This window comes from Gymnoscopelus braueri, assembly GCF_963280865.1.
Source record: "Gymnoscopelus braueri genome assembly, chromosome: 3".
Classification (NCBI taxonomy): Eukaryota; Metazoa; Chordata; class Actinopteri; order Myctophiformes; family Myctophidae; genus Gymnoscopelus; species Gymnoscopelus braueri.
The window spans coordinates 53,043,698-53,065,775 of NC_137612.1; the positions used below are offsets into that span (position 1 = coordinate 53,043,698).

The 22,078-nt window shown below is 47.4% G+C and overlaps 1 protein-coding gene across 1 annotated transcript in view; it reads left to right on the forward strand.

Annotated features, from left to right (window-relative positions):
- lrig1 (leucine-rich repeats and immunoglobulin-like domains 1) overlaps positions 1 to 22,078 on the forward strand; it is a 62,068-nt gene that overhangs the window by 12,349 nt on the left and 27,641 nt on the right. Inside the window, 4 exon segments of the mRNA XM_080424132.1 lie at positions 5,966 to 6,037; positions 8,402 to 8,476; positions 19,345 to 19,482; positions 20,179 to 20,322. Of these exon segments, the coding sequence (XP_080280258.1) occupies positions 5,966 to 6,037; positions 8,402 to 8,476; positions 19,345 to 19,482; positions 20,179 to 20,322 (429 nt within the window).

The following is a 22,078-nucleotide window of genomic DNA, read 5'->3' on the forward strand; positions in this document are numbered from 1 at the left end:
GCCAATCACGTGACGGCCTGTCACAACACAAAAGACAAGCTGTCACATCAGCCATATAAATTCACACTGAACATAGTTCATTGCCACCCAACATTTTGGTCAATACCCTTTATTGATTAAGTATGCACTTATTATGCGCAGCATATAACAATGTCAGAGAGCAGTGCTTTAAACCTTTAATCGGCATCTTCTTAACTTCTCTACAGCAAAGTCCTTGATCGGGTCAGTGAAATCCACTTTCTGCAGTACGTCATGCTCAATGGACATCTAGGTGAGAAGATTAAGCCTCTCTTGAGCCATTGTGGATCTTTGATCAGAGCCAACTTCGAGAGAGAGAGAGAGAGAGAGCACACCACTTGCATTGTGACATAAATCCGCCAAGCCATCAACATGTTGTACCGGCTTGTAGTACCCAGATAGTAACATAGCTCTTGCAGATGAAATGTTGTTGCTGTTGATGAAATCTTTTAATTGAGCCATCTCCTCCACAAAATTTAACTCTTGTCTCTCCAGAATATGTCTTCGGGAGACTAGCAGCAGTTGCACGTAGTTCTTGTGCAGAAAGGGAGGATGTATTATTCAGGAGACCAAATAAGTGTTTTATGCCATTATATTACTGGTGCCTGTGATTCATCTGTCACAACAACCATGAGAGATCTGTTGGAGAATGTCTCGCAACTTGTTAATTGACACTCTGTGTGTTAACCAAATTGCTTGCTTGTCTGTCTATATGAGCATGAGACCCTTACAGGTCTGTAACCCTGTGAATGTACAAATGGAACCAAATGGGCCGGTCTATTTGGTTCCATTTGCACACTCTTAGATCTAAATTAACACTGTGAAGAGTTACGGGTTAGAGTCCATTTGGACCCCTGGCGGGCCCCGGACCAGACGTTGAGAAACGTTGATTTTAGACAATAAATATACAAGTATATTTTGTGAGAAGGACAGGTGCTGAGGTGCGAGTATACTGGCCCTCACCGAGTGGAGAGCCCGGGCAGCTGTCTGTGTCTATGCCAAGATGGGCTAATTGCAGTGTTGGGCGGCGAGCCCTCTTTCCCGCTAGGACAGTTTGCTCAGACAGGCCGTTTATGGGTTTATCACAGTGTCTTGTGGAGCCCTGTCTGGCTGACGGGCTAATGCAAAAGCTAATATTGTTTCAGGTGACTCCAAGCCACCCAGAACTCTGAATGCTGACCTAGTGCTGTTGTCACTTGACCTAAAACGACGTGGAGAATAGGGGCTATGTGCTTCAGGGCAACAGGTGGTGCATTTGTTACTTGCCCGACATGTAGCATGAGCGAGCATTTCACTTAAGTTTTTTTTTCTTCCTTTTTTAATTTAAAGGATACTGTTGAATTTTCACATTGTTTAATTGGTGATTTATTTATTTATTGAGTGCGTGATGGTTCTGTTTTGCAGATTTTTAACCCTTTAAGACCTGGAACGCATCTGTGTCACTTTTTGATTTGAGTTAAAAAGCATTATTTTACACTTTGGCTATTCAAAAATAGCAGATATACAAGCTCATAGCGCGGCACCGAGTGCCGCGCTACGAGCTTGTAGATCTGCTATTTTTGAAAAATCGTGAAAATGTGTGCAAATCTTTGAATATATTATTTTAAAGTGAACATTTTTTACTCAAATATTTGCTTCTGGGGGTCCCTGGAACAAAATATTTTGAGATGGGGGTCTGCGGCCAAATACATATCATTTTGGGGGTCCTTGACATGAAAAAGTTTGAGAACCACTGATGTAGAAACACATTTTTTCAGAATACTGTTGGGATTTAGAAGACATTTGTAGAATCGGCTTCAGGTCTTAATGGGTTAAGGGTTGTCTGGGACACTTTTGCAAAGACAGATGATCTGGTCTCTCGTCTTGACCCCTGTGGCCACCGTTTATAATATGCGGGGAGGTCTTGGGGGGGGGGGGGGGGAGGAGAGGGAGGAAGGGTCGGGGGGGCTTGTGTTCGGCAGGGAGTGTGCAGAGGGTCAAGTAGGGTCTCGGACGGTGGGTTGGATGGAGGTGGGAGTGTAACCGTGCCTTCTCTCTCCCAACCCCCCCACCCTCCTCACCTCAGCTGCCCTCATGTTACATTTCTCTCCACTACGGACAGACCAGAGGTTATGCCGACCTTCGTGGTCGCTGATGACTACTAGCTGTTCCACCTTCAACACAGCAGGAGTGTTCAATGTGACACGTTTGTGGTCACGGTTCAGAATAGGATTCGGCGGTGCTAAATTTAGTCTCCCCTGTCTTATGTATTCGAATGTTTGCAGTGCCAACACCTCAACCTTGTACTCAAGTACAATTGTCCAGAGGACTTGAATTTCCAAAGAAAACCAATTGCGCTTGCGCTGGTCGTGTGCCCATGCAGTGAGAAAAATGCGTGACCCCTTACAATTGGTTCAGTGTGGAAAGTTGGCCCGACACATAGACTTAAATTATTGCCCTCTTAATGCTTTTTTTGGTCAAGCACTAGCTCGAGAGTGCCGATTTTTTCATCCCGCTGACTAATGTCAAACAGTCCTGCCCGTGTGGATAAACACGGGCATTCTAGCTGTACAATGTGATGGAATGCACCGTTTGAAATATCCCAGGGCTTTTTTTTCTGGCGACGAAGTGCTTTGTAGTATTTGCCATATTTAATCATGGCCCGACTCTTGCCATTTCGTGTCATTGAAACGTAATAACAATATAACTTTTCCGACAGAGATGGGGGGGGGGGGGGTGTAAAATCGCTACTTGAGGCTTAGTACTAGCTACTAGTTAGTTTGCAACTAGTGAGCTACGACATTGTGTTGCAGCAGCACGACTGTCTATGGCATACATAGACTGTTCGTAAGTTAATGTATATACTCCGAGTCACATAAAATGATGTAAGAGTCATCCGATCCAGTGAAAACTGGTTTCACCTGTAAACACTCAGAGGACTAAACGGAGAGACACAGGTGTTGAAAAAAACAACAACAACTCACTGCCTCGCGTGACACCGTCGTATGACGAAGTATACATCTGACTTTAGGTTGCTTCAACCTGTGAAGCATTACCCCACAGTTAGTGGTGACACGATCACACACCCCCACCCCACTTCCACAGGGGAGAGAGAGACCGTGAGAGAGAGAGAGAGAGAGAGAAAGGGAGACTGGAGGCGAGAGGGAAACGGCTGTTATCAGCGCCACCTCATACAGTAGGTGTTAAAACGCCGTGAAACTTATCTCATCTGATAGGCAGGAAAATGAATCTGGCTGAATGAGGTCCGGGAGAAAAAAAAAAAACCCATTGTGTAAACACCTTCCCTTCGGCTTGTCAGAGGTGACTCTGGGAAACCGCCACATGTGTGCCTTGCATAAACACACAGAGGACCAGCTTTGTTTGTTACCGTGGCCTTTAGCACCAGTACGGCAGGTTTTGCTCTCGATTGTGACTTTTTTTTCCTCCTCTTCCAGTCATACGTTTGTAAATGTTTCCCCCTCCTCCTCCTCCGGCCTCCGTTTCAAACTTTGCCTTTCATGTCCGTACGTTCAGGCTACATCTTTTAACCCTCTTGTCATGTTCTCTAAAAAAGCATTTAAAAGGGAACCTTTGGAAGTGACATCTGTGGCGATTTAGCTCGCGAGTCCTCTACAAGGGGGTCTTGCAGGTAAAAGTTCTCGCGGGCCAATCTGTGCGGCGATCAGCTCGCTTGTTAAAACCAATGATTGCCCTAACAGATGACAGCCTTCTCCCTCGTCGGTCCCTCCGCTACATGCCTCTGTGTGTGTGTGTGTCTGTGTGTGTGTGTGCGTGCGCGCGTGTGTCTTCTGAATATACATACCTCCCGGCTGCCGCGGCATGCAGGAAAACCCTGTGATTTTTCACTTAGCTTCACCCATAACGAGGTAATTGCCTCCTGTTGCAGGGGATGGCAATTTAGCATTCTGGGTCACAATGGCGGGGAGGTGCCCCAGTGAGCAATCACAACACACACACACACACACACACACACACACACACACACACACACACACACACACACACACACACACACACACACACACACACACACACACACACACACACACACACACCGCTGTCAGAGTTGTGCCTGGAGGCCTGACACACGCTCCGCTATTATCTCGTCACACAAGCGCACACGAAGAGAGAAGGAGTTAGGAAAGGGAGACTGTCATTATCTGCAATCAAGCAGACTGAAGGAGAGCGAGAACCGAAAGGGAAGGAGAGGCATACAAAGATGGGAGCTCACGACCATATTAAGCGGTGCTCTATAAAACGTCCAATTATTTTCCCCCTCAAGGTTGACTTGTCCATTTGATCCGTAATAGGGTGATCTGTGGCTTTCAATGTTGTTTTTTGTTACGATTTTTAGCAAATGTCTACATTTGACTGTCGATTTAGCCATCGAAATTGGCTGATCTAGCTCACAGCGTGTTGCGATGTGACGTGAAAAAAGCAGATCTATAAACTTGTTGTCTGCTTGTAGATTGCTATTATCGCTACTTTCGAAAATCTTGTCAAAAATCAAAAAGTCAAAAACGGGCATTCCAGGTTGAAAGTGGTTCAAATGGTGCTCAAGATCATTGCAGGGTCTCCTGTTCACTCCAGCACCTCACGATACATTTGATCCTATTTATATTACATGTATTACATTATATTGTAATCTTTGACAAAAATAATCGAGTAGAATAATCATAAAAGGTGAGGTAAAAAAAATCATGCTTGAGGATTCATTCAGTGTTGTAAGATTAATTTGAGATATCTAAGTGCCATCGATTTTCCGCTATTACGCAGTGGCCTCTCTCTCTCTCTCTCTCTCTCTGAGAAGCTGCCTGCCTCTCCTAATAGACCATATTCACACGGCGGCCATATTGGAATTTAACATTGAAAGTGCCGCCACCCGGGGTGGCTACTTTCATTGACTTCATAGAAACATGGCCGCCGTGTGAATATGGTCTATTGGACAACAGGACGAGGAATGTGGGTGGTGCGTCAGGTAAATGTGTCCCCCGGTCTCTAGGAACAAGCGGCCATCTCTCGGCAGGCCTGTGAAACATTCCTGGGCTGTCTCTTAACGTCTGGGGGCGAGGGACGCCGGGACGGGAGGCAGGCCGCCCGCTCAGAGCTGTGGGCTCCCTTTGTCTCCGTCTTGCCTGAGCCCTACGCGCACACACACCAACACCACTCACACACCAACACCACTCACACACCAACACCGCTCTCAGTACGACCTCCTGTCTGCCCAGCGGGCTGAAGAGAAATCTGTGCGCCTGTGTGTGTGTGTGTGTGTGTGTGTGTCACACTAATGAACAAAAGAGGGCATTTGTTTGCACATTATGACTCAATTTGAGTCACATAGCGTGGGAACCTTTATCTGAAATGCAGGTGGCATACTGTAATATCACATACACACACAGAGTCCCCCCCACACACACGCACACACACACACTTGGCAGCGGTAACGCTATATCACTGGACAAATCACTTTCTAATAAGCCGCTGTACAAGTAAAGTGCCAGCTATTAAATACGCTATTAGCCCTAAAGTGCAAATTGACTGCTGTGTGCAGATGAATGGCCTGTGGGCTGGCTTAGGTAAAGTGAGCCAGGAGAGAGAGACACAGTCTGTATCAATAGTATTGATCTGGCCCACGCTGGAAGGTTAGCTTGAATGGATGTACTGCAGAAAACACTTAACGCACACTGAGCGAGGCAATTTGTCAAGTTGGAGGGAGGAAAAAAAAAGAAAGCGAAGTTCGTCCGATTGTCAAACATGGTTGCTGACTCGCTGTTGATGAGTAAAACAAATCTTGGTAAAGAAAAACATAGCATAGGATTTTTAAATGTCACAGATGGTTGCCAAAATTGTAATTTTGTGTTTTCATCCGTCATCTATACCATTAAATATACTATGTTAGTGATTTAAATTGTTAACGTATGCCCCCCCCCCCTCCCCTCTCTTTCAGAAATCTTGGCGGCAACAAGTTGACGAACATCAGCGAAGAAGTCTTCGCCAATCTCCCCAACTTACGAGAGCTGTAAGTAGTAGTCTATGTATCCAGTGCAGTCACTCAGGGGATTACACGTGCTGTTGTACAGCCATGCTGTGTGTCCATACTGTAAGTCCAGATGTACATACTTGGATAGTAGCCCACCCAGCAGTCGTACGCCTAGGGCAGTGGTTCTTAAACATTCTTTAAGAACCATAGTTTGTGCCAGGGATCTCCATAAGACAAGATTTATGTTGTGTTTCAAAATATCTATTTACCCCAAGATTTTTTTTGAAAATGGCTATGTATGAGTATAATATAGGGTTAAAGTGGTTAAACTGTTCATGTATTTGCTGGGGACCCCCTGTAACCCATCTCAAGGTCTCCTGGGGGTCCGTGGACCTCACTTTGAGAACCACTGGCTTAGAGAGCAGTGCCTGGGACATCACACTTGAGGGGAAAGCATGACAAGGAACACTTAACTGGACGATTTGGGTGTCCAAACACACTAGGGTGGTGTGTGTGTGTGTGTGTGTGTGTCCGTCCGTGTGCCTGCACTCAAGTGATCCAGCCACTCAAACCACTCCTGTGTTAAAGAGTTTGTGTGTGTGTGTGCGTGCACGTGTTGGCTGGGCTCCCGTTTTACCCCAGTCCCTTTCAGTAGAGCTCAGCAGCATCGATCTGGCAGTCAGACAGCAAATCCATGAACACCACGCACTGCCCCGTCAATTTCTTAACAGAATAGCCTCCCTCTGTGCCTCTGCACGCGGTGTTGGTGTCCATCCGAGTGGCGTCGGGAGTGTGCGTGCGTCTGCAATGTTACAATATGAATATATCATCACGATCACATCAACGACAGGGCAAACAAGCTTTTGAGCACGATGATGGACAAAATGTTATGGACAAACTCCGAGACAGTCTGACATCTTAATTAGAAACGTCCATCTGAAGGCCCGACCCGCCCCACAGCCCTAGCACAGCAATCTTCCGCATGTATCGCCTTGAACCGGGTCCAATTGAGAATAAAGTGGTGGTTTTCTATATTAAGCCTGCGCTCCACCACCCGATACTGTGGGCAACACTGGCCTTGTAAATATTTTATACGGTGAGGAGAGGGCCTGGCTCGCTGTCACTCAGCACTGGCACATGGGGGCACGTACACACACACACACACACACACACGCGCACACGCACACGCACACGCACACGCACACGCACACACACACACAAGCCGAGCGGGTGATACACACACTGGTGACATCTCTGGCAGGCAGGGCCCAACCGGTCATACGCTTAATGTCTACATCTGTTTTACTCCTGTGTTATTTTTAAAATACTAGAAAAGTGCGGCCCTCTTCGGAGCGCAAATCTCCCTCCGCCAGGCCCGCCCGGCCTCATCGTATGGGGTGCAGCCTCAGGATACGAGGAAGCTGCCGGGGGGGGGGGGGGGGGACATAGTTTGTACAACACACACCGCAACTGTTTACGGTGCCCCCAAGTGAAAGCGTTTTTTGAGGTGTGCTCTGTAGATTTACCTCAACATGCAAGTTGTTGCGTTCATCTGTGGTGTTTTTTTTGTAAGAAAAAGGCCCGCTCCCACATATGTTTGAAGGCAATTACAGGCAAACGGTATGGACCCTGTCTGACGGTCATTGTCACATGACTCATGAGATAACTTGTGCCTAATCTTTAGGCTCTGCGTTGTTTAGAGGCCCCTCGATATGTGATGTGGAGTTGCATCATGATCCAAAGGAATCCAATGGAAGGGGAAAATGTGACTGTACGACCTACGGTTCAAGAGTTATAGGCCAAAACATTGGCCTATAACATGTTATATAGTCCGTCTTTGCCGATAAGAAAAATCTGGGGGCGGCGGTTCTTCCTTGGCCTACTGCGAGTGTGCATGCAAAGTTTCACGCCGATTGATCGAAGGGGTGCGTGAGATTTGGCTGCTCAGTGCTCACAGAACATCCGGCCCGGCGGAGACAACGAACACGTGACTCGTTGGCTTGAGCTCGGCGAGGCAGATGCGTTGAAGAGGCATCTCCAATCGCTAGAACCACTACGTAATTGAATGAACCCAATGTGATAAGGTCCACTGTGGTTTCTCAACTGAGGGTCCATTGTTATGAGAGAGAGAGGGAGAGAGAGAGAGAGGCAACTGCAACTGTAACGTCCCGGATTCAAACCTGCGTCTCCCACACAAAACACATTTAGCTGGGGACCCCACTTTGAGAACCACTGGAATAGATATCTTAGATTTTTCTCCTTGCTCTTCCTCTCTCTCCTGATTCTGATAACATTTCATGCATTCAAATACGTTTTCTGGAATTGCAGCATTGAATTGGAACACTTGAGGATTCGTTCTCTTATGAACTCACTAACTGTTTTGATGTTTGTCCCTCTATACAGACGGCTGGACCACAATGAGCTGACCTCCGTGCCGGATTTAGGACAGGCCGCCTCCAAGATCGTATCCCTCTACCTGTGAGTACATCGGCCCACTTAACTCCCCCTCATTCTGTCACCATATCCATCTGGGGCTGGGGTTGGGTTGTGAACCGTGGCATCTCGGACGGGCTCTTGAAATAGTCCCTCGACTTTAGGTCACATCTACTTTTACATCTGTCCAGTACGATCGCAATTAGTCGATGATAGCCATCACGAGTGCTATTAGGAACTTAGGGACTTGATGTTCCCGTTCGACCGGCTAAACTCGGATCAACATTGTTTGTCCGCTCTGACTTTATTGGAGAGCCGTTGGGAGTGATCGGTACACACTCTCGACCAGCTTGACTAGTCTTGTTAGCCAGCCGCGCGGCGCTAGCTAGCTGAAGTGTCAGGTCCCATACAGCTCTTTTGCTAGTTGCTTCCAGTTGTGAAATTCTGCCTGCAGGGCCTGCGTGCGCTGGCATTTCACTGGAGATTTACTGCCCTATTTGGGAACGGCTGGTGTGTGTGAATGTGTGTGTGTATATATATGTGTGCGCGCCGCACACATGTGAGTTTGTGTGCGTGTGTGTGTGTGTGTGTGTGTGTGTGTGTACATGCATCACTGCTTATCATCTTGTGTGTATCACAACTATAAGCGCAGTGGCCTATTGACATTCTCTCTTTCATGCACACACACACACACACACCACACACACACTATGACCACGGCCTGCCCGTCTAATCTGTCTGTGAGGTCTCATTGTTGTGGGGGTCTGAGACGTTGTTTTGCCTTGTCATGTGTAGCGACGGAACATTCTAGCTTCTCACTCAACCAGAAAACGCGTTGCCTTAAAGCCCCCCCCCCCTCCCCCCACCATAGCTGGGCTAGTGTGAACACTCCGAAACAGTCTGTGTGTATTTTCTTTCACGCCTTGCTAGCACAACCGACCGACTCCCCCCGATATTAAAGCATGCAGCTGCCGGCTCCTGTGAAGTGCCTCATCGCCGGCGTATCACTTTCAGCGATGGGCTTAGTAATGGTCATGCCCCGGCCTCTCCCTGTGTGTCATCTGCCCGATACGCAGGATTTATCATCGGGCCGCCCGCGGGGCCAAGATTCAGTCGGAATGCTGCCCTCAGCACTTATTGTCTGTTGGGAAATCGAGGTTTCGATTGAGCAACACGTCGCGGACTCCCTCTGTCGGGCTGAAATCGCGGCCGCCTGTCAAAACGCGGATCGATCGAGTGAGAGTTCAGAAACTGTTGTTGCTTTTTTTTGTTTTATTTTGTTTTGTTTTGTATTGTATGGGGGGGGGGGTGACTCGTTCCTCTGACGTGAAACCCACCCAGAGCGAGGTTCACCTTTCGCTTGCAGGGATCATCTGCACTTGCTCTCTGTTCTCCTCTCTCCTGTCCTGCTAACGGGATTGGGGGGGGGTGTCTTTTTTTGGCCTGTTGCTATGGGAAGACCCGTAGACCTGATGGGAAGAGAGAGAGAGAGCGAGAGAGGAGGTGGGGATAGAGGGGGAGGGTCCTATCTTTACAAAGCTACACAGCTGAAATGCCCCTCGGAACACCCTTGCAGCTGCGGCTGTCGGTCATGCGGCTTTACTGTAAACCGGGGCGAGGGAGGGAGGGAGGGGGGGGGGGAGGCAGATCAGGGGGTGAACGAGGCTGGGTGGGTCACAGTGACATGAGTGACATCACCTCGGTTACTGTAGGAAGGGGGGGGGGGGGCTGCGGCATGAAGAAGAGGTGAGGGGGGGGAGAGAGTTGGACTCCAGCTCAGGTTCATGCAACCGCCCCCTCCTCGCCAACCTCCACTATCCCCAAGCCCTCCCTTTCCTTGCGTGTGTGTGTGTGTGTGTGTGTGTGTGTGTGTGTGTGTGTGTGCCTTGGCAGAGGCAGTGCAGTGCGTGCGGAATTCCTGCGCCGTTGGTCGGAGAGCCCGCTGGAATGTCGTCTGACTGCAGGTCTGTGTGAGACAGTGGTTCCACAGACACACAGACACACAGACGGACGGACAGACAGACACACAGAGAGAGTCTTTCTTCGGGGGCCTCCGACCAGATCCAGTCCTGACTTGTGTAGTCCTTCCTTCCAGAATGCCGGGGCATTCAAGCGCTGAATGCTACCGAGTGTCTTTGACAGAGGATGCCACCTCGGGAGCCTTGTGCCTGTGCCTGTGCCGCCGGCCACGTGTCACTCACTAGGCTGGCTGTCGGCTAGCGTCGTCGCTAACCGGCAACCGCTAACAAGATGGTGGATGTGAGATGCACTGTAGAGTAGCGCTGTCTAACGTAGGGTAGACTGCCCTAGCGTGTCTGATATCTGGCATAGAGGGGCGGGTTTAACATCTCCGGAGAGAGAATGCGTGGGATCCCATTGGTTCACCGATCTGTCCGTCACCCCCACCCCGCTCCGCATAACATTTGGAGCGACGCCCACTGCACTCTGGTTGGTTGAGGATGACTCCCACTTCCTATGCCCGGAACATCGAGGCTTTTATTTTTTTTAAGCAAAAATAAAAAATAAAAGCCTGGAGATCGAGGCTAAACGTAGGGTTGAGCGCCGAGAACCGGTACCATACTAGAACCGGTACCATACTAGAACTGGTACCATACTAGAACCGGTACCACCACGTCCAATACCGTATAGTAGAATAGTACCGAATACTGGGTAGTGTTTTGTACTGCTGTGTAAGTAACCGGTAAGATGATTAAGGCTAATCTGGAATCAGCGCAAGGCAGCACTGGCCGAAGGTTCTCAGAATTAAACCAAGTGTACTACTAAAAAAGGCTATTAATGTCATTGACAGTTTAAAGTTTTAAAATCGGTCGGATAAAACCCAATCAATGTATACCCATGCCTACCTTCTGGAATAAAATCATAGTGGATGAATCAGTTAAATGGTGCATTTATATAGCACCTTTATCCAAAGCGCTTTTACAATGTGCATTACATTCACACACACATTCATACACCGATGGTGGAGGAAACCATGCAAGGCACCGACCTGCAATGCAGTTAATCAGATATCAGATATCAGATATCAGCCAAAATGTCTAAATCGTGCATCTCCTAATAACTACACTCTCAGAATGAAATGAACACGATAGTATTATTTTAGTTTCTCCACTATTGAGCCCTTTTTCCGCCCCCCCCTCCTCCGTTCCCTCTCCTCCCGGTTTGAACGGTGACCCAAACTCTTTCTCTTCTTCACCTCCTCCTTCCGCTCCCCCGCAGGCTCTTTCTCACCTCCCTCGCTCCCTGTCGTCCGTCCGCTTTCCTTTGATCTCCCTTGTGGAGTTCATCAAGGCAGTGATAAGCCAATGAGCAGTGGGCCTGCAGTGAGCACTTCATCCTATTAATCCGTGTGGACAGTGTCGCGGCGCTGCACGTCAAGCCGGGTCCTTTGGCAGCCAATCGGCGCTCTTTGATCGGATTGGCCAACAAACCAATCAGGGGGCTTGTTTCCCCCCCGGAAAAAACACTTGATTGCTGCTGAGATCATAGGGGCTTGTGGCCGTGGTTTCTCAAGGTGCGGTCTGGGTACCCCTCTGGGTGCTTTGAGAGGGTTCCAAATGGACCCTTACAGGTCTGCAACTCTGAGAGCGTACAAATGGAACCAAATGGACCCTCACGGGTTTGACAGTTTAAAAAGAATAAAGGTATCAGTTCTGGCACCATTTAGGCCCTAGAGTATTAACTATGGTCTGATCGCTGGGTTGTTGGCGGAACTACCGTGGAACTACCGTACCACCGACCTGTGTGTCTTAACGTACTTCTCGTAATTCATGTAATTAAAACATAAGCACCGCCACTTTTATACACGTGTCTCCGACTCCTCTTGCCTCGGCAATTAATGATTTAGATCCATAATTAGTAGGCCTGTCACAATTATTACATAATGGTCTATTTCGCTTTTTTTTTTACATAATCGCAGTTATTTTTCATAATCGTCGTAATCGTTTCCATGTGGAAAAATGAAACATTTTCCAAAAATAGCAGAATCGGCTATTTCTGCTATTTAAAAAAAAAATAATCAAAGTATACAATTATCAAATGTGTCAGTAATGTATTTGTATATTTAAGTTATTTGTCCTATCTGCCTTGTGCAATTTGTGATTATGAAGCAAATTAAAAACCGAACAGAATTTTTTTTTTTATTATGTTCCAATGTTCAATGCCGAAAACACAATTAAATGTTAATCGCAATTATTTGTGTGGCAATTAATCGGCAACTTAAATGTGTAATCGTGACAGCCCTACGACAGGGTCCTTGAAATAAAATAAAAGTTTGAGAACCAATGGTTTGTGGCGAGATGATTGGCAAGTACCATACCAGCCTAAATGAGACGAGCGCTCGCCGGCCCACCTTGCACTTTTACCCCTCGAGATCCCACCAAGAATGAATGAATCGAACAAGGTTTGGAGAAGAAAAAAACATGGCGTCAAAAACTGGCCGCGAGGGCAGCGGCGCACATGTCCCCGTCCAGCGGCCCGGTCCCTTCCTGTCGAAACATCAAAGACGAAAAGTGCAGGCGGGCGGGCGGGCGGGCGGGCGGGCGATGGAAATCACGTGTCCTGCGGGACGGGGATGATCTGATTTGGAAATAATTCCTCTTTTGTCTGGGACGGCCCCGGCTTCAAACGTGGGCGGACAAATCTGCTCCCAAAGATCACACTGGAAAGTGTGGAGAAACGGGGCTGGCTTTGCGTAAACTAGCCCCTCCGTGTACATCAAAAGGCGAGGTGTCAGAATGAGCCTCCCTCATGGCCGTCGCCCTCAGACGGTCAGTAGGGGGGGGGGGGGGGGGGGGGGATAATGAGATTTGGAATTAAGTGGGATCGGGCCCAAATAAAGACCTTCAGACACATCAAAGAGCGGGTAGAGCGAATGGAAGCTCGCCTTTTGCACAAATGTCACCGGCCGTGTGATAATCACAGTTTTTTCCTTTTTTTATAAACGGCTCTATTGTGTATAGTGTGGTGACTTCAAACGTGCTGTGAACAGTCTCTCTCTCTCTCTAGCTCTCTCTATCTCTCTCTCTCTCTCTCTCTCACTCTCGCTCGCGCACAGCTGGGCTCTTATAAGTGTGGGATGGAAAAGAGGGATGTGGCGAGAATGAGAGATAGAGAAAGAAAGAAAGAAAGACAGAACTTGGCTGGTCACAGAGAAAGAGAGAGAGAGAGAGAGAGAGAGAGAGAGAGAAAAGGGGCGAGAGGCCAACATCTCCCACCAGTTTGAGACTGATCTGTTTTTCCCAGCGAAGGTCACCAGCTGTTGACCCCACCTCACCCGCACCAGAGCCTGTGTGTGAGTGTGTGTGTGTGTGTGTGTGTGTGAGAGTCTGCGACTCATCTTTAACTATTTCCGCCACTGTTTATTCAGGTGGGCTGCTGTGATGTGACCCCTCCTCCTTCCAGACTAAGTAAATGGTTGACTGTGTGTGTGTGCGTGCGTGCGTGCGTGCGTGCGTGCGTGCGTGCGTGCGTGCGTGCGTGCGCGCGTGTGTGTTACGGCTGGAAAGGAGAGGGGGACTGACCTTGTTTTGATGAAGATTGACTGGCGGAGCACCTGCCCATACACACAACACACACAGCACACACGCACACACGCACGCACGCGTACACAGCAAGAAAAAGATAGGGAATTCTGGGAAATTTGGCAATCAGTGAGCCGAACCAAGATTTCAAGTTCTTTGTTGAGTAGTTTGTGGCTTAACATTAACACATCCACCGCCAAGGGCTAATCTCATAATGTACTCACCAGTGCCAAGGTGTTTTTGTTGTTTTTTTTGTTTTTTTGATGTCGCCATAGATCTTGTTAAAATCCTTTAGATTGCACGAGCACATGTCCTGGTCTCTACTCGTCGAGACCGCGTGTCAAACGGAGCCGCCATGTTTGAGTTCTGATCGTTTATGTTAACATGGGAAATGCGAGGATGAAAAACTACATAGGTTTACAGGGGGTTTTGTGTACGACTTATAATGGAGGCCGACGGGAAACAAAAAACGCGATCGCACTTCCGGTCGACTTCGGGTGGTGTTACACTGAAAATGGTCCCCGTAAAAAATTGAAAAAAAAAAATTTCGAAAAAAAGGAAAAAACACCCGGACCGTAGGACTACGGTTTCGGCGCTTAACAGTTGGATTTAACGGACCGTAGGACTACGTTCTTGGCGGTGGATGTGTTAAACTGTTGGCTCCACATCAGTTCAGCGTATGTTGATTTAAAGCAGAGAGACATGGACTTGTGTCCAAGTCTCTCTCTCGCGTCTTTTAGCTACGGCAGGGAGCTTGGAGTGGGACAGTGGTTCAACCTTTTCTGGATAAGGGCATTTTCAGTGGTTGTTTATTTTAAAATCAATCAACCTTGTATCAAATGGAGCCAGTGGTGGAAAGTAACTAAGTACATTTACTAAAGTACTGCACTTAAGTACAATTTTGAGGTACTTTTACTTTACTGGAGTATTTCCAATTGTCTATACTTTTACTTTTACTCCGCTACTTCTCAGAGGCAAATATTGTACTTTTACTCCACTACAATTATTTTTTGAAAACTAGTTACTAGTTACTTTGCAAGTATAAATTATTACATTTTAAAACATACATTAACACCTTTACCGCCGGGCCCGTAGTTCTACGGGCCGTTAAATCCAACGGTTAAGCGCCGAGCCCGTAGTCCTACGGGCTGCGGTCTTTTCGCGCATGCGCGGTCCGGGTGCACTTTCGGAATTTTTTTGATCCACTTCCGTTTCCGGTTTGATGACAGGAAATAGAATTATTTGGGATCCGGTTTCGACGATCACGCCCGCTCCCATTCTACAGACGAAACTGAAACTCAATTCTCTTCCTGTAGTTTTTTCTCCTCGCATTTCACTGTTTAACGTAATCCGCTCTAACTACAGTCATGGAAGTCCGTTTGACATGCGGTCTTCACTGGGAGATACAGGGAGATCTCGCGGATGTAAACAGACCGTTCACGGCTCAATCTTAAGGATTTTAACAAGATCTATGGCGACATGAAAAAAACAAAAAAACAACAAAAACACCTTGGCACTGGTGAGTACATTATGAGATTAACCTCTGGCGGTGGATGTGTTAACCACTTCAGCCCTGTTTTATACCTAGGCTATTTGAAAATAGCAGATCTACAAGCTCACAACGCGTCGCATCGTGACGCGTTCTGAGCTTGTAGATCTGCTATTTTCAAACATTTTAGTACTTTAAGTTTTGGTACTTTAAGTACATTTTGATACCAATACTTTTGTACTTTTACTCAAGTACATTTTGAATTCCGGTTTACTTGTAACAGATTACTTCTACATTATTGATACTTTTTGCTGTATAACATACATTAAAAAAAATAAAGTAATACATATTTGAAGTTTTTCAGAAAACTTAGGTCAGGATTTAGAAGGCGTTTTTTAGAATCAGCCTCATTTCTAAATGGGTCAAGAAGATATTAGTGCTTTGCTAATTATTTGGGATACCCTCGCGGCCCACCAGTGGGGCCCCGACCCACAGGCTGAGAACCAGTAGGAGTATAGGCTATCGTGCGTGTGCATGTGGGCAGGCGTGTGCACGTGAGGTCAGTAACTTTAGCCGGAGTGTCAGGACAGCGCTGCCAGTGCCCTGGCATGTGTCATATGTGTCATCCAACCGGGGGCTTTCATGTGCGCTCAGATAACACTGGCCCTGTGCACACACACACACACACACACACACACACAGGACAGAACCATATGACCAGCGTGTGTGTGTGTGTGTGTGTGTGTGTGTGTGTGTGTGTGTGTGTGTGTGTGTGTGTGTGTGTGTGTGTGTGTGTGTGTGTGTGTGTGTGTGTGTGTGTGTGTGTGTGTGTGTGTGTGTGTGTGTGTGTGTGTGTGTGTGTGTGTATGTGGTGTGCGCATGTGTGCTACTGTCTCAGTCCTGTCCATGTGTTTGAGGTAGGACTGGGCAAATACACAGAAAATATATCAAAACCCATGTATCGAGAAGCAAGTATTTTTTCCGTGTATGTTTTTCTTTCTTATATATCAACGAATCAACACCACTGTTTTTTATTATCATTTATAACCTTTTTAACTACTTAACCCTGTATTATATTTCCCCCCCAAAAAAGCCTGCAAGCTCACTGTGAGCTATTTTCACAATTTCTTTTGTATAATCGTTCATTAGTCGTAATCAAGGCAAAACTTTGAAATAATCATTTTGATTTGAAGTCATATCGCCCCAGGCCTAATTTGAGGTGTGTGTGTGTGTGTGTGTGTGTGTGTGTGTGTGTGTGTGTGTGTGTGTGTGTGTGTGTGTGTGTGTGTGTGTGTGTGTGTGTGTGTGTGTGTGTGTGTGTGTGTGTGTGTGTGTGTGTGTGTGTGTGTGTGTGTGTGTGTCCCTGGCTGTACGTCCCACTGTGTCCCTCCGCCATTCTCTTGCTCCTCCAAGGTAAACAGAGCGAAGTGACTGAGATTCTCTCTTGCTCTCTCTCTCTCTCTTCTTGTCTCCTATGTGGTATGGGTCCCGACCGTCCGTCCATATACCCCAAAATAGCCCAGCACAGATGTTGAAGGGGGGGGGGCAGGGTTGGACTGTGACCCTCCATTCCACACTCCTAGAGCAGGGCCAAAATAAAAAACGGGGTTGGGGGGGGCGTGAGGCTTATTTTTTTTTTCCTAAATAAATGATCCTCATTCTTTTCTCAGGCCTGCTGTTTGCCCCCAAAGCTAACGAGCCTTGTCAAATGATGCCTTGAAATAACCTTCCCATGTGCGGGCGCTGAATGCTTTGCTTCTCCTTGTCTAAAAGGGAACGGTTGTGTGTTTTTAGTACTGCTCACTTTTGGGCATTTATATGAACGCGTCCCATCGGGAGGACATATTCTGAGATGATGGGGCGCTATTCTGGGCTCTCATCCTGTCTTTAAATGACAGCTGGGCTATATTTTAGCATTTTCACCAGAAAGGCAGTGTTGTTGACCCTGGCATACTACCCTGTTTAAGTTGCAGTTAAGTCTATACATGGCATATAATGCCCTAAGTACACAGTCAAAATATCAATATTAAAACTGCGATACAGAACTTATTTGAACCCTTTAAGACCTGGAACGCATCTGTGTCATTTTTAGGTTTGAACGAAAAAGCATTATTTTAAACTTTGGCTATTCAAAAATAGCAGATCTACAAGCTCATAGCGCTGCACCGAGTGCCGCGCTACGAGCTTTTAGATCTGCTATTTTTGAAAAATCTTGAACATTTTTGCAAATCTTTGAATAGATATTTTTTAAAGCAAACATTTGTAACTCAAATCTTTGCTTCTGGGGGTCCCTGGAACAAAATATTTTGAGATGGGGGTCCGCGGCCAAATACATATACATTTTGGGGGTCCTTGACATGAAAAAGTTCGAGAATCACTGACATACATAGTAGCATACGCTTTTTCAAAAAACTGTTAGGATTTAGAAGATATTTTGCAGAATCGGCCTCAGGTCTTAATGGGTTAATACGTACAATGTTACGTGAACCAATCTGTATGGTAGACTATGTTAGTACAATTACAACCTTGCTCATCTGCAGTGGTTGGAGGTGGTCTCGCCGCTCTTCCATTGAGACATGTAAACCCTGGTGTCAGGCAGGAGACGCCTACTTGGTTGACAGGTAGTACTGGCTGAAGTTCATAAGCACAGGTGTATCTCCCCCTGGGGCCAAGTGGGTACTGCCTCTTGAAGGAGTGGCAGAAATGGAAAGTGGTAGAGACGTCACTAAGCCAATTATTTGTTTACACCAAAAATCTATTAATCCGTTAATAATTTCACCCCTAATTACATTAAGATTAAAAGATGATGTCATGGCAGTGGACATGAATGACGTGACCAATCACGTTAGGCTGAGTTGAGCTTCGTGTCCTCAGAGCCTGGTTTGTACTTGGTTGCACATTGTGTCTCGCGCCGAAACTAGCTGATCTACGCATTCGGTAGGTGGTGGTACCTCTGGGGGGCACCGCCACTTCTTTTGTGTTTAAACAGGAACTCTGCTTTTGCACCTCCCCTTTTTTTTAGTCCACTTCCCCTCGGGTGCCTCTGTGTTTATTTCGACTTAAGAAAAATATGACCTGTTTAACCCATTAAGACCTGAGACCGATTCTACAAATGCCTTCTAAATCAGTAGTTGTCACACTTTCAAGATTTTTAAAAAATGTTCAAAAATAACAGATAGCCAACGCAAAAAAAATCTAAAATGACAGATGCTTTCCCGGTTTTAATGGGTTGTTTAAGGGAGTGGTGCTGACTTGAGATTGAGATTTCTGATCTACAAGCTCAGAACGCAGCGTGACACGTTGCTGCGAGCTTATAGATCGGGCAAAATTCTGTGCGAGACACCCCCGGTGCGTCACCACGTATAAATCAGGCATAACAACAGGTCCCAGTCCTTGAGAAGCCACCTCTCCCATCCATCACGGTGTTAAGTGCTCTAAAACCCCCTAGATGGCTCGGTGGCTCTTCTTGGTGATCAATTAAAGTGATGCCCTGGATGTCTGGATGATTGGGTGACACTAAGCTCTGTGGAAAAAAATGCTACAGGTGTCCATGGGATTGTTTGGAGAAGGACCAGCCTCCTCAAGTAGTTGTTTGCTGTGGGGGGGGACTGCGGACCACTTTGCTCTTGTGTACTCTTGTCTTTGCCTCCTGAGAGGGGCTTAGGGACGCTAAGGGGGTGGTTGGGGGGTGGAGGTTGGGAGTATGGGAGTGGGTGCTGAAAGTGAGTGTGGGAAAAATTTTTTGGGGGAGAGGTCGACTTTTTTCTGAAACGCGTTTTTTTTTGTTTTCGCGAGTGCCAGAGTTTGCCGAAACGCTGCTCAACACTGCCCTTTGAACGTGTCATTTGTTTATTTTCTGCGTTTTGTTTGTTTTCTTCTCTCAGACATCACAATAAGATCCGCAGCGTCGACGGCGTGCGGCTCGGAGACATGGCGTCCCTGGAGACCCTGGATCTGAGTAACAACGACATCACGGAGCTGCGAGGCCACGGCTTCCCAGCAGGCCTCCAAATCAAAGACCTGTGAGTAGAGAGAGCTCCTGTGTCTTCTTCTGCTTGATTTTGTCTCCCTTTTCATTCTTTGCTTTAAGCCCCTTAAACCTTATTATACTCCGCTGACCGGGGTCCCCCAGGGGTCTGTACTTATGGGGACCCCCCTCCTTCTTTACCCTCTACATCAAATCTCTTTGACGATCTGCAGGCTCTGTGCCGCGTTGCCTTGTGAGCTTGTAAATCGCCTATTTTCGCCGAATGGTCGCCTTCTATTACATGTCCAGAATGTGGAGGCTGGGGCTCATGTGGTTAATACAGTATTTCGTTTTGTTTTCTGTAAAGCGTCTTTTGAGTACTTAGCAAGGCGCTACATTGAAGGGGGCATGAGCTCAGTTCTGGGCTCTCCCCAGGTTGGTAGAGGGAGAGTAGCGCCCAGGATTACATAGGCAAGTGGCACTGGGTGAAAAAATGGGTTACAAAATCGTGGGATAAAAATGTAAATAGAAAAAAAAGGAAGGACGGTACATAAGCCGGATTGTATTATAACATTATTATTATTAATGTCTGTTCCCTGTGCCATCCTTTTTTCATTTCTTGCCTTCCTTTTCACTCTCTCACGGTCGGTCTCGACCACACGACTGCGGTCCATTCCGAACCAAGAGCTGTGTGTGTGTGTGTGTGTGTGTGTGTGTGTGTTTTAAGACGTGCCGTGTCTCTGTTTTCCAGGTACCTGAGCAACAACAAGATCAGCACGTTGGAGCTGGGAGCTCTGGACCATCTGGGCTCGACCCTGCAGGTCCTCAGACTGAGCCGGAACCGCATCAGCCAGGTCCCTGTCAAGGCCTTCCGGCTGCCCAGGCTCATACAGCTGTGAGTACAGCATAAAAAAATAAAAAAACACGCACACACACACACACACACACATATGGATTTGAGGAGAATTCAGTACAAGGAGGAGGTGCTATCTATCGTCTCTGTCGGGTGGAAACCTCATATTATGTCCAAATCTGTTACTTTTCAGCATTCAAATTCGAAAAAGAGCAAAAGTAGCAGATCTACAAGCTCGGAATGCGTCGCTTCGCGCCGCGTTTCAAGCTTGTAGATCTGCTACTTTTGATGCTTTTTGTGTGACGCCGTAGTATATGATCACGTAGGGGGCGTTAATTTACGAAGTTTAAATATGGAGATAAGAGGTTTCTGCCCGACAGCAGCAACGTTAATGTTGGTTTAGTTTGTGTGTGTGTGTTTAACACTGGTTTGAGCCGCCGGCCCACCAGACAAGCGGGTTCCACCTAGCTTGATTTACTGCCTTCTTTACCCACAGTCGCTGAGCTCCAAAGTGGTGCTGGCTGTGTATTCCCTGCAAACATTTGCTCCATTATCCACCTTCTCAGTCTCCCCCCCCCCCTCCCCCCTCCCTCCAGCATAGAGAGGCGGTAGAGCTATCCATAGCTCAACACCTCCATTCTGAGGGGGGGAGGGGGTAGGGGGAGGGACACATGTAATGGGAATCTCCTCCATTGTGGCTCCAGCGGTTTCCCCAGGTGCCCATTGTCGGGCAGGTGGCCCCGGTGACACTGTATCTGCACTAACGCTGGTGGCGAAAACACACCCCGAACACAAAAGAGTCCTGTGTGGATGTTTACGCTCGCAGGGGCTGGGGGCCATCACACCCCTCACACACACACAGACACACACACACACACACACACACACACACACACACGCCAGGTGTGCGGCTTCATCGTTACATGCAAAACAGGCTCCCGGCCCTTTTGATAAGGCTAGAGAAGAGAAGAGAGCGACTGTGGTTTTCACATCTCACGCAATTTGCCGTGCCCCCCCCCCCCCCCAACCCCACACACACACACATGGAAAATAAAGGAACCTAAACCGAAGACCTGCAACAAGCTGTGTTTTCCTTAGATGATACTTATCTGAGTGGAGACAGATTCCGGGGAATCTGGGCCGCTTCCTTGTTAAGTTGGTTTTGCTCCTCCAGGTGACTTGGATTTATGGAGCCGTGGGTCGGTGCAAAAGGGATGGCCGGGTCAGAGCTTGACCCTTGTTTGTAAGCCGAGCGCTCGGCCTCAAACCCTGCGGGTACACACACACACACACATGCACGGCACGCACAGCGCGCGCGCACACGCACGCACAGGCCCCATACCACAGGTGGAACAGATACCACAGTGGAATGCCTGTCGAGCCAGTGGTTAGTTGTAACCACATTAAGCTAACCCGATTCCTAGGGTTTGACTTATAGGTGCGATGGATTCATGTGTGGGGCATGAAAGGGCACAGCATTACTCGGTCAAAGATTAAAGACACATGGAAAACGTTGGATAGGATGTTTTTCATCTCCCAATGTTAACCTTCAGGAATAGCAAAGAGGAATCAGGATTCTTATTGTCACGTCACAGGTTTACAGGTCATTTTATCGTGCATATTGTAGTTTCCGTGAGAAGAGAAGAGGATAGAGAGTCGGAGATAGAGTTGGATATGAGGAGAAAAAAAGAACACAGGATAGAAACAGGTTGACCCATTGAAACCGGGAAAGCATCTGTGTGATTTTAGATTTTTGCGTTCGCTATTCAAAAAATAGCAGATCTGCAAGCTCACAGCG